This window comes from Hyperoodon ampullatus, assembly GCF_949752795.1.
Source record: "Hyperoodon ampullatus genome assembly, chromosome: 7".
Classification (NCBI taxonomy): Eukaryota; Metazoa; Chordata; class Mammalia; order Artiodactyla; family Ziphiidae; genus Hyperoodon; species Hyperoodon ampullatus.
This window is the reverse complement of record NC_136920.1, coordinates 109,085,047-109,097,936: the sequence shown is the minus strand read 5'-3', so window position 1 is coordinate 109,097,936 and position 12,890 is coordinate 109,085,047. Positions and strand designations below refer to the sequence as shown.

General features: G+C 38.8%; 2 protein-coding genes across 3 annotated transcripts in view; one reads left to right on the top strand and one right to left on the bottom strand.

Annotated features, from left to right (window-relative positions):
• The window catches only part of PDGFD (platelet derived growth factor D), a gene marked incomplete at both ends in the record, with an annotated part of 235,561 nt that overhangs the window by 111,578 nt on the left and 111,093 nt on the right, over positions 1-12,890 (bottom strand). The gene's annotated exons all lie outside the window — the stretch shown is intronic.
• On the top strand, positions 1,184-2,523 carry DDI1 (DNA damage inducible 1 homolog 1; the record flags this gene model as incomplete). Its single annotated transcript, XM_079708563.1, has 1 exon — positions 1,184-2,523. Exon 1 carries the CDS (start codon positions 1,336-1,338, stop codon positions 2,521-2,523), a length of 1,188 nt encoding a protein of 395 aa, XP_079564689.1. The 5' UTR covers positions 1,184-1,335.

Here is a 12,890-nt window from a genome sequence, read left to right as displayed (position 1 = left end):
CATTCACCATGCATTTTACTACAGAATAGATGTCAGATTGGTCTCCTCAAGGTTCATCTCACTGATCCATTCAAGGTAATGGCCTATTTCTAACCAGTCTCCTATTTTAGAGACCCTCTGTGTTTTCCACACAATTCTGCTCCCCAGATCCAATGGGTAAACATATCCTGTCCATTCTACTCACGAAACACTTTAATTCTCCACTGCCTCTTACATTTTTGTATTCTAGCAAGAGCTCCCTCTTTGAGCCATTGAGAAATCCTCTACCTGGCCCTCCTGCCAAAACGTATGTCTTCCATTTGTTGTGAGAAACCTCTTCCTTAAATCAACTAAATAAAACAAATAAACATCGCAAAGACCTGCTTCAAATCTCTTCCATTTCCTTTCTCTTCTCTTTTTTCTCTCCCTCTGCGCGGGGAGAAGTGTGGGGAGGGGAGGATTCTTGCTTATTGATAATATTTAAACTCCTTGGGCTCATATGTGACTCCTTATAACTTGGCTCCAATGAATTTTTTCCAGCTTCATATCCTGCCATTCGAGTTCATGTACAGATTTATCCTATTAAGACGTTTAATGTCTCACATTTCTCTGGAAATAACAGGCCTTGTCATGAATTCTTGCTTTATACATACAATTCTTTTTGTCTCGAGTGACTCTCACCACTTTCCACATGGGAAATGCTCATCCTTCAACATCCACTTGTCTCCTCTCTCTAAAGACACCCCTCAGCATGCTGAACATGTCTGCAAAGTACTTACCTCCGGTATTGTGATTTACCCATTTACCATCAATCTATCCCTAGAATGTGAGACCCTCAAGGGAACGCACTAAGTCTGATGTATCTTTGTTCATACCAAGCACATAGCCTGATACTTCCCATGTAGGAAACAAGCACTCACTGTTTGGGGGATAAGTAAAAGTACATAGAATACAGTTCTCAAAGAACAAAATGTTAATATGTTGTTTAGGAAAAGCTGAAACAATCTTTTCCAGACCATGGGTTAAATAGGTTTTGAAGGGCTAGCCTTGGAACCGAATGGACTCGAGTGACTTTGTTTCTATGGGAACAAGCATTCTAAGTTCCAAGCAGCACACATACAAATGGACTTCAGAACACACGTGTCCCCTCAAGATTCCACGAGGCCAAGCAGCAGGCACTGAGGCTGGCGGGCGGTCACCCAGACTGGTGAGTGGCTGCATCTCCTGGAGAGGTGAATGAACCTAAACAAGACACCGAGTCGTGAGGAACAGCTGAGCCATCTACAGAGACCAGCTCCATTCAGCCAGTGAGCAACCCAATGCCCTCTGCCCAGCTGGCCTTCCCGGGCCCGTGCCATGCTGCTCACTGTCTACTGTGTGCGGAGGGACCTCTCCGAGGCCACCTTCTCCCTCCAGGTCAGCCCTGACTTTGAGCTCCACAACTTCCGTGTCCTCTGTGAGCTTGAGTCCGGCATCCCCGCCAAGGAGATCCAGATTGTCTACACGGAGCGACTCCTTGCCGACGACTGCCATTCGTTGGGCTCCTATGGCCTCAAAGACGGCGACGTGGTCATTTTACTCCAGAAGGAGAACGTGGGGCCCCGGCCTCTGGGCCAGACATCCAGCCTGCCTCAGAGCGATTTCACCGGGACAGCCGTGCCTGGGATATCCAGCTCCCGGAAGCACCACCAGCACCAGCGGGCACAGTCGGCCCAGCAGTCCCGTGGCCTGGATTCTGGAAAAAAGATGACCTCTGCTCAAGGGCTGGACAGCCCCTCCCTGACCCGAAGCATACTGCTTTCCAACCCCCACCATCTGTCCCTGCTGAAGGAATGCAATCCTGCCTTGGCCAAAGCCCTGCTCAGCAGAAACCTGGAGACCTTTTCTCAGGTCCTGATGGAGCAGCAAAGGGAAATGTCCTTGAGAGAGCAAGAGAGACTTAGCCTCTATTCTGCCGACCCGTTTGATTTGGAAGATCAGGCCAAAATAGAGGAAGAGATCCGGCAGCAGAACATTGAGGAGAACATGAATATAGCGATGGAAGAGGCTCCAGAGTGTTTTGGACAAGTGGCCATGCTCTACATCAACTGCAAAGTGAACGGACATCCTTTGAAGGCTTTTGTTGACTCGGGTGCCCAAATAACCATTATGAGCCAAGCTTGTGCTGAGAGATGTAATATCATACAGCTGGTGGACCGACGATGGGCTGGGATTGCTAAAGGTGTGGGCATGCAGAGAATTATTGGCGGAGTTCACCTAGCTCAGATTCAAATCGAAGGTGATTTCTTACAATGCTCTTTCTCTATACTTGAGGAGCAGCCCATGGACATGCTTCTAGGGCTAGATATGCTCAAGAGACATCAATGTTCCATTGACCTGAAGAAAAATGTGCTGGTGATTGGCACGACTGGCACACAGACTTACTTTCTTCCTGAGGGAGAGTTACCTCCATGTGCTAAGTTGATAAGTGAAACTGGGCAAGATGAGTCTTCAGACAAGGAAATAGCAGATACTATTAAACATTCAGTCATGGATTCAGGATGAAAAAATCATTGACACAGGTTATAAATATGCCATCACCTGAGGGAGTCTCAGGTCTCAGGAAATTGTAAGACATGAGCTCACTGGCAATGTAATCATTAAAAATATCAGTAACCACTAAACCTGGCCTTGGGACTAAGTTCTCAGAGCTGTCACTACGTAAACTGTGATTACTTGATCTTGGCCCCTCCATTTCCCTTATCCAAAAATCACCAAACCTTATTCTAAGAAGGCTCTGGAGACTCCAACTGATTTCCAGATAATACATGAAAGGAAAACCAGCCTCTTTAGAGACACTGCCCTAGGAAACTATAGGATGGCTTGTCCAAACCTGTTGCTATTTTGCAGAATTCCCTGGAAAAAGCCACTGCTGCAGCTGATACAATGCACCTATACAAAACTATTTTAAATCAGCACTAACAAGTGTTTATATTCAGAGAAATACATTTATTTTCACAGACTTTGTTTTCTTTAGGAAAGGTACTAGAAATGGTTGGTCAATTGTACTCTTGAGTTGATTAATATTTATAAATGTCCGTTTGGGGCAGCATCAGGGCCAATTTCCTCATGTTTTACATCTTCCCTTCCCCTGGACTCCTGTGGAGTCATGCTCACTGAAATCCATTCCTAAAGGTTGTTTCTGCCATACCTGAGATAGTGGATTTTTCTCCTAGGATGTCCTAAAATAATTTCCTCTTTCTTCTGAATTCAAAGAAACTCCGGTTGTAAAAGAAAGGCAATCAAATAGACTTTTTTTTTAAATTATCATGCTTCTTGGGAACATGAAGATTGGGAGTCTCGTGGTTGTACTGCGGTGGGAGTGGGAGGTGGGGACAGGCAGTGGTCTAGGTCCCCTAATCCTCTTTCTGGTATGTTTTATATATTAAACTGTTATTACATAAATATTGTTTGAACAAAGGGTTTCACTTTTAAAATAACGTTTGAAAATTTCTGAATGAGATCTCTAATGCCTCATTCAGCTCTATGGTCCATTCTGACAAAGCTACTCTCCATTACTACTGATAGTGGGAAATAGAAGATTCCTGACGTAATTACAATCCACAGCTAAAACCCTGAGAGACAAGGTTCAGCTGCCTGAGGCCATCAGACTCAGAGAAAATGTTTCAGGGCAGTAATCCATCAGGACTAGCATTAGAATACAGGATTCAAAGTCAAATAATATATGTTCTGATTTTAGCTCTATATTAACTAGGCAAATCAGCTTACATATAGTACTACTCAATTTCTCATTTTTAACTGTTTCAGAGGGGAGAGTCATTTTCAGCTACTAAGACTACTTTATGAACGAGGATATCCTTTACGTTTTCTCAACAAGATCTAAAGCCACCCAAAGCCTTTCCAAAGGCTACAGAAAAAAAAAAAAATCCTCCCCTGTAGGTCTCCCTTTCTTGGTCGGCTTCTAGGTAAGACTAATCATCATTTTGTATAGAGTCTCCTCTCCCCTTCCAGCCATCATCAGTTCGCCTCCCAGTATTCTTCTTTATAGGTGTCCCTATGCTCATATCATTTCCCAGACCTTGTCTACATTTGTACCAGGGCTTACATCCAGTAGAGTTGCTAAAAATGACCAAGAGGTAGACTTCTTTTCTCCTTTTGTTTCTAATTAAGTACTAAAGACAAAAGTAATTGACAAAATGAAGAAAGAAATTCAGAGTAAAGCCAGGGATAAGCAGTTAAATGCCTGTGAAAGATGGGAATTGACCTGATAAATGCATGGATTCCTTCACGGATAAAAATTAGCAAACTCCTCAGTATTTTCTGCTGGACTGAGCTTTCAGGTCCATTTATGCAAAAAACATATCTCATATGCATATGTCACATGGGGCTGCTCAACATAAAGGTTTAGTATATGGTGTATCAGGATTTCTAACCCATAAAAGCCAGTCAAAAAAATCATCAAATTTTTAAACTAAAAAGACAGTGTGCATGATATCAAATCCCACCACACTCACTCGCCCTTCTCAGAGGAATATCACTTCTAACGTAGCTATGATGTTTCAGGACCAGACTTAGGTATAATTCTTTGTTTCTTATTTTGAGTTGAACTCTATTATTCCATAACTTCTAAAAAGTTGGTCTTCATTCTTCCTTTTTTCAAGAACACACTTACTTTCTCTGGCACACAACAATCCTTTTAATATATGAAATCAATGTCATCTGAAATAGTCTCTTTTGTAGGCTTTAACCAAATTCTATAACTGCTCCTCATTGGAGAAGTTTGGAATCTCCTAAAAATTTCTGTCATGTTCCTTTGGATATATTCCAGCTTCTAAATATATTATTTGAGTAGATGGATTGGTAAATAAAAATACTTCTTTGGGGCTGCCGATGCGGGGGGTGCGGGTTCGTGCCCCGGTCCGGGAAGATCCCACGTGCCGCGGAGCGGCTGAGCCCGTGAGCCGTGGCCGCTGAGCCTGCGCGTCTGGAGCCTGTGCTCTGCAACGGGAGAGGCCACAGCAGTGAGAGGCCCGCATGCCGAAAAAAAAAAAAAAAAAAAAAAACTTCTATTGAATTGAAGAGCAGTGATCTCCAAGAAAAATCAATAAACAGAGTGAATTAATTAAGCAATGTCCTTGCTGATTAATTTTTTTAAGATCATTCTTTTTCAAATCAGAAAGTATTTTGAAAATTAGTTGTATGGATTTAAAGTCTTAACTCAGTCCTGTGTACACTGAATAGATCTTAATCAATTAACTTTTAAATGGATTAGTTTTAGTAAAAGCCAGCATCTTTTGCATGTCTCCTATGTAAATCAGGTACTATGTCAAGTATTTTACATATACTAGTACCATTAGTCTTCAGAATAGACCTTCAAAAGTGTTATCATTTGACTGTATTTTACAGATAAAAAATTCAAGGCTCAGAACTATTATGAAACATTCAAATATCCAAAGCTTACTGTTTTTTAAACTTTTTTTGACAACAATCTGCATTTTAAATTGTGACCAAGTTTTACATCACACACACACAGGCAAAAGCACACAAACATCTATCTTTGAAACAAAAAGATTCTTGAAGTAATATGAAATGTTTTATCCTTTCCTAGCCTATTTCTTTTAAATGTTATATTTTATTATTTTAAAAATATTTTAGACATGCCCCACTAACTGTACCCAAGTTCTCCTGATCCACAATTTGAAAGGCCCTGACCTCCCAGATTGCCTGATTCAAGTCTTTCTGATTTCAAATGCCACGTTCTTTCTAATATGTAACCTTCTTGACATGACCCATTTTAATTCTAGATACTGGCACAAAACTGTTTCAAAGTTTCATTTTATGAAGACTACCAAAACACTACCAGTAAAAATGGAAACAGAGCAGCAGTAATCAGAATACACTCAGCAATTATTTATTGAACATCCATGAAACAAGCACTGAGCCAGGTTTTTATAAGCATGAAAATGAATAAGGTACAGTTCTAGACCTCAAGGTGATTACAGCTTTGTGTAGAGGTAGGAGACAGTCTTGTGATCAACTAAGAACAAACAAGGTAGCCATGTAATTAGTACTATGTTAGTGCAAATGAAGGAATAAATTTTAATTGGGGAGTTATTTTTTAAATAAATAAGCAAGCCAGTAAAATGTACTTTCAATATGTCTAAAATGACCATCACTGATGCTAGGAAAAACAAACAATGAACCATATTCTCCTCCTAAAGTTCAGGTTGCTAATATACAACTTACAAGTATCTACTCTTGGGAATTTACTACCTGAAAAATGATGAACAGTTCTTCATTTTCTTTCTTCCCATTAGAAATCATGATAAAGTAGACCACATGATGAAATAGACATAAACTGTTTAAAATAACAAGGCATTTTAAAATTCCATCAAGCCTTTTCTTTCACCAATGCCCACTGAAATACCCATCTTACCTAAAAGAAAATCACTTTGTTAATAAGCATGCATTTGAAGATTATAGCAATGCATTCTGCCACAGTTAAACTGGAAGACTGATAATATTTGAGATTAGTAGAGCATATATATAATCCTAACTTCTTTCTTAAAATACCAGGTCATAAAATTTATCTTGCTTCTAGAAGAAAATCCACTCCCCCAAGAGAAAAAGGTAAATGGATATCTGCATGTACGACTTCATCTTCACTGCGGGTATTAAATGTTGCCTTTTTAAAGAAAACGTTGTACTTCTTTCAGAAGGTCATTTGCTGACATCCAACATTCCATAAAGAAACACTTGAGTAAATGATGAGAGTCATCTGGGATTCACACCAGTAAACTGCTGATGAAGATATTAATCAATGCTAACATTTATATTTATTCTTTGAGATAAACAAGAGCCTGGAAAACCAAAGAAGAGGAACAAAGGTAAAGAGAAGTAAAGGAGGAAGAGGGGAAACCCCCCCACACACAGAAATCTGAGTTGCTTTTAACTAATTATCTCTTGGTTTAAGTACAGTTTCATAAAGTAGATAGGGACTGGGCTGAGATCGAGGATTGGCTACATTTCCATAACACTTCATTGGCAAGTTATCTGAAAATGAAAATATTTTCACATTAGACCCTGAGTCAGACTTGCTTTTGAACCCCAGCTTATTTGCATATTTGGGTCCATCCTTTAGAATCTCAGAACTTCTAAGGGTCTGTTATCAGAAAAATGGGGTTCAAGGTCCTGCTCCCCTCTGTATACTTAAGAGGCAATCCTATGGAGATGGGCACACCTGGGGCTGTTTTGTCTCTTATTACTGTACTGAATGTTTTGATGATCACTGCTGCTGCTGCTGCTTCCTTATTCCCCTTCTCCTCCTTTGGAGAAAGACTTTTATGAATCCAGCTTTTCTATATTCTAATGAGTAAGGTTTATTTTAAGAACATCATTAGAAAGATCACAAGGTAATTTCCTTGTGTTAAAGTCCATAGGAGGCAACATGGATTGTGCTCCAGATTAGAGTGAAGTGTATGTTTTCGTATTGTTGACATATTGCTGTTGTGTCCAAATAAAATAGACAACAACTACCAACACAAGCATATTCTAGGTAAAGTAATCACTTAAATCCATCAAATTCTTACCCTACAACATCAATCACCACTCTAAAATCTTACTCTAACGGCACTTCATTTACAAGGACCCCTTGAGATGAAGAGAAAAATTAATTTAAAATTACATTAATTCACCTATTCTCCCTTCCAAACTCATGTCATGTTTAGGGATTCAATTAGTTTATCGGCCAAAATGTATCAGTGTTTTGCATTCACTGATGTCACTAAAAATCCAATATACTTTTTCAAGAGTCTTGTCATTGACCTATGTCATTCAGAGAGACAAAGGAAATGTAAGTTATAGTCTTAGCCTTTAAAAATTTTAAAAGTCCAGTTAGAGGAACTAGAAAAAATACAAAGTAAATAATTCAGAAACAATATTTAATTCAGTGCTGAAACATGAAATACATTATGTGAGTTCAGGGGAATGAACTCCTGCTTCCCATTTGAGATGCTAACTACAACAGGGCAGGACCTATTGCACAAAATTTTACTGAGCACCTACTGTATGTCAGGCACCATTTTAGAGGCTGTATTTCCTTTATGCAGGAAGAGTCTTATGTTGCTCTACTAGTACTCTGAGATGCAGCCAGGCATATAGGAGAATCTGTCACCTCCTCAAAGATGAATCATTTAGGGTCCCTTTGAGATGACCCAACTAACACAACCAGAGTTAGCATACAGCTGATTCTCAGGTTAAGCTTGAAGGTGAAGTGTGTGGTCTGTTTCTGCCTTGACCCACAGTGGCACTATGATCTACTAGCTTCCTATTATGGGCTTAATCTTGGAGAATGGTTCAGCCACTGTACACAAATACTTCTCTCAAAAAGATTGGGGGCTTATACAATTGATGAACAACCAGCAACACAAGCACAAGAAATTAACACCCAGAGATGAGTTAATTTGGTGGAACATTTGTCACATACTTAAACTCCAGGGAATAAAAGAACAGGGGATCTCATGGACAGTGAGATACCAACCAGAAGGCAATTAAATAAATGTTTGGGCATTTAGAAAACCTAGAATGGGGCCCAAAATTACTAACAAAAATCTAATAAGTGCTGGGATTATAACCTTGTTCATAATTATAGCTTTAATTTTTAGTATTTTATGTGAGGCAAACAGTATCTGCTTAATAAATACAGATTATTTGAATGAAAAAATAGACAAAGTTCCATTGTTATTAATAAGCTGACATAGGGAAGGTGTGGCTTTTAATTTAACTCAGTTTTTATGTTAAAATATGTAAGGTAAAACTAAATCATATCTAGAGAGTAAGATTATCTTTGTATAATTAGAATAAATAGGTTTGGGTTAACTGCATGGCTAATATTTATATGCATGGATTTAAGTGTAAGTGATTCAAGAAACCAACCCTTAACATGCTTTTAATCTGGTAAAGTTGCCAACTGTTCCACACTAAGAGCAATTTAACTAGCACTTGCAGTAGCCAAATCACCCCAGTTTATCTGGGACTGTCTTCATTTTAAAACTGATAGCTCAGCATGCTGGCAACTCCCTCAGTCTTAGGCAAGCCAGAAAAGTTGATTATCCTGTAAGTGTTGGAAGTAGAGTTTTCATTTCAAGCACATGAGCATGCTGTGGGCACCTCCAAACACACTGCACTTTTAATAGGTCTGAATGACCAATGTTCCATGTTATTAATATATGTCCAAAGGATCAAAGTAGAATTTCCTAATCTATTTTGTATAGGAGAAATAACCTTATTTAAACTCATTCATCAAATATTTCTGGACTGGAAAGTTAATCATTTAAAAATTATATGAAAATCACATTTTATAAAGAAATATTAAAAGAATTTAATGAAAAAAAGTATGATTTCTTTCTAACTGAAGTCCATGAAACTTCTTTAATTTTCAATACACCTTGCAACTAAAAAAATAAAATGAGTAGAAATTCACATCAGAATATGGAGGCATGAGATAATCAAAATAAATATTTAAATTATCTATGAATTTAGGTTATCCTGAAAAAGCACTGAAAGAACAAAACTAAACTACTTTTTACACTTACAGTAAGGATAATAATAGTCTAAATATAAGTTTCAAAGTAAATCCTAGGTTTTGAGTTTTTAAGGGAATATTTGAACAAAGGAGCAGAAAAAACTTCAGAAAGAAACACAAATAAATAATGATGTTACCTTCATGTTTATTTTAAACTGTCAAGATGCAATGAACGGGATGTAAGGTAGGTCTGTACAATGGGGAGCAGTAAAAGACAAGCAAGTTTTTCATAAGGGTTGTGCTCATAACCTGCAGATGATACCTAGAAGAAGAAGCTTTGCTGAGTATCTGGCTGAGGAGTGGATGAAACATGGAGGGCCCAGTATTCTTTGGTAGGAAGCTGCACAGTGTTGGGGGGCTAGGAAGTAAGAAGAGGAAGATATGACTAGATTATGATGTTGCCATGGAAGCAGAGGTCTGAGAAGATTTTAAGGAAAAATAGGCCATCCACTAACATCCAGTGTACCAAATAATTTGAAGAAAAGCAAAATGGCAAAGTGAGACCTTTACCTTTGCCACCAGAAGGACAAGACAACCTGTGATGAGGGTAGCTTTTGTAGAATTGAGGGAGGGTAGCACAGAGAAGTTAATGGCATCAATGGAACATCAGAAACATATAGAAGGCAACTTTTATCAGTTGAACTGATTCAGTTGTTTAATAACTTCCCTTCTAGCCCATATTATCATGCATTTAGAAATGAATAATATTAAGAACAAACTTATATAAATATACTGGAACAAGTATTTTAAGCTTCATTCTGTCCGAAATAATCGCATAAAGTTAAAGCAACAGATGGGCAGTTAGAGTAAAACAGAAACAAAGATATTCTCTGTTCAAAAACTGCCAACTGCCATCACTTGGTCTCCAAAGTAGTAACTGAGAGAAAACAATCTCATTGATATTCCATAAGCTATAGGAGTTTATGTGCCCATATGGCAAGGCTTCTACTGTCAGAACCTCATTACATAATAATTCTTAAGTGTCTGGTCTGAAAGTGTCTTCATTAATACAATAAACTAAAACAGTGTTTGCTCTTTTTTCTCTAAGTGTACAATAACTAAAAAATCTGTTTAAGTTTTATGAAAAATGCAAAAACCTTTCAATGTTATCCAACTATTCTCAGTGATTCAGGTTAATTAATTTTAAAAAAGTGATTTAGCAAAATCTTCAAAGAAAGGTGAGTATACACTATTAAATGCTTTCTCCTTTAGAAAAACATTCTAAACATTATTTCAGGTTGTAGCTAAGTGCTGTAAAGGCACATGTGGCAGTTTCAAATTTCCATTTGCACTATAACTTTCCATAGTTTTGTGAGGTCTAAAAAACTTGGCAGTCAACCAAATGAATGGGTTTAAGTCCTACAGGAAGTTCAGAGAATAGGTTAGTGATCAGTATCCTTTGAGATGCCATGAAGAACAAGTGAGGGAGACAGATTAAATGCATTATGCTCATTATGTTCGTTTATAGTTGGCCGCAAGGGTTCTAGTGCATAGCCAAGGTAAATCTGCTATAGTTTTCTTTTTTTTTTTTTTTTTTTTTTGCGCTACGCGGGCCTCTCACTGTTGTAGCCTCTCCCGTTGTGGAGCACAGGCTCCGGACGCGCAGGCTCAGCGGCCATGGCTCACGGGCCCAGCTGCTCCGCGGCATGTGGGATCCTCCCAGACCGGGGCACGAACCCGCGTCCCCTGTATCGGCAGGCAGACTCTCAACCACTTCGCCACCAGGGAAGCCCTCTGCTATAGTTTTGATAGTGCCTAAGAAGCACTGAGTTACTTCAGTCTACCAAGATACAAATGAACAAATTCAGCACACATTTCTGAGTGGACTACAGATTCCTGGACTCTATATGTAATGTCTCATCAATGAAAATCTGGGAGTATTTCTCTTAAAGGAACATTTTCCAAATTAAATTTAGTTGTATTTTAATAACTTTACTTGATACTCTAAAAAGCACAGGCATTCAACAGCTCAAATTCTAGGAGGCCTTGCCTTCATCTTAAGGGTAACTTACTGACCCAGAGGAATTTGGTCAACTAGGTAGAAAGAAAAGTACAACTCTAAATAGAAAATATTAAGGGACAGATTGCCCGAGAACATTTAAAATAATATAGGAGCAAATAGGTAAAGCTAAACATTACAACCCTGATTCTTATTCTGTCATTCATTTATTTTTCTTCTACCTTCTTCCTTGAATGAGCAAAGCTCATACTTTTTTTTTTTTTTTTTTTTTTTTTGCAGTATGTGGGCCTCTCACTCTTGTGGCCTCTCCCGTTGCGGAGCACAGGCTCCGGACGTGCAGGCTCAGTGGCCATGGCTCACGGGCCCAGCCGCTCCATGGCATGTGGGATCTTCCCGGACTGGGGCACAAACCCGTGTCCCTTGCATCGGCAGGCGGACTCTCAACCACTGCGCCACCAGGGAAGCCCCGCAAAGCTCATACTTTTAACGTATCACTCACTCTTCTGTCTCCTAGTTCACCTCAAACATTTTATACCTTCTTGTTCTCCCTATGGTGTCCATGTAAATGGAAACCAGCCTAAATGGAAGGTCACCAAAACCTTAACTGATAGCTAGGCGGATATGGGTGTTTTATTTCACAAGTATTCTAAGTCACTTATAGCTCTGGAAAGACCATCCTTTGCTATAGGCCATTCTCAAAGCTACCTTGTTTTCAGGTCATACAAATCTGATTTGAGAGTATGCTGAGACCTAAGTCCAATTAGGTGCAAGTTATTCATTTGTTCATTCAGTAACTAGATATTGAGAGCCAACAATTCACCAGGTACTGTCACTGCTTCAGGAGTTAGAAAAATAGTGGTACACAAGAATGGCAAAGTAGTTGTCCTCTTGAAGCTTATTTTCCAATGGAAGATTCAAACAATAATAAAAAATAACAATGATAATACCTATCATTTACGTAGCACTAGGTGACTCATTTTTGTTAAGCATGCGTTTTAACTCATTTTATCTTTATAACAATATGTAAGTGCTAAACAATATCTCCATTTTAAAGGTTAGGACTCAGAGGAAAAGAGAGGTTAAGGAAGTTGTCCAAGGTCACAGAGTTAGTGTCTGCATCTAGGAATTTGGGATCCAGAATCTATGTATAATATTTAATCAGTCTACCATATTACCTCTCAATAACAGTAAATAAAATATATATAATGTCTAGTAGAGATACATTCTATGAATAAGAATAAAGTACCATAAAGGAATAGAGAGCAATGAAAGAGGAGAGGATTCTACTTTAGATAAAATAGTCAGGGAAGGTCTTTACAAGATGATATTTGAGGAGAAACCTGGGTGATGAGGGAGAGGAACTCTTAG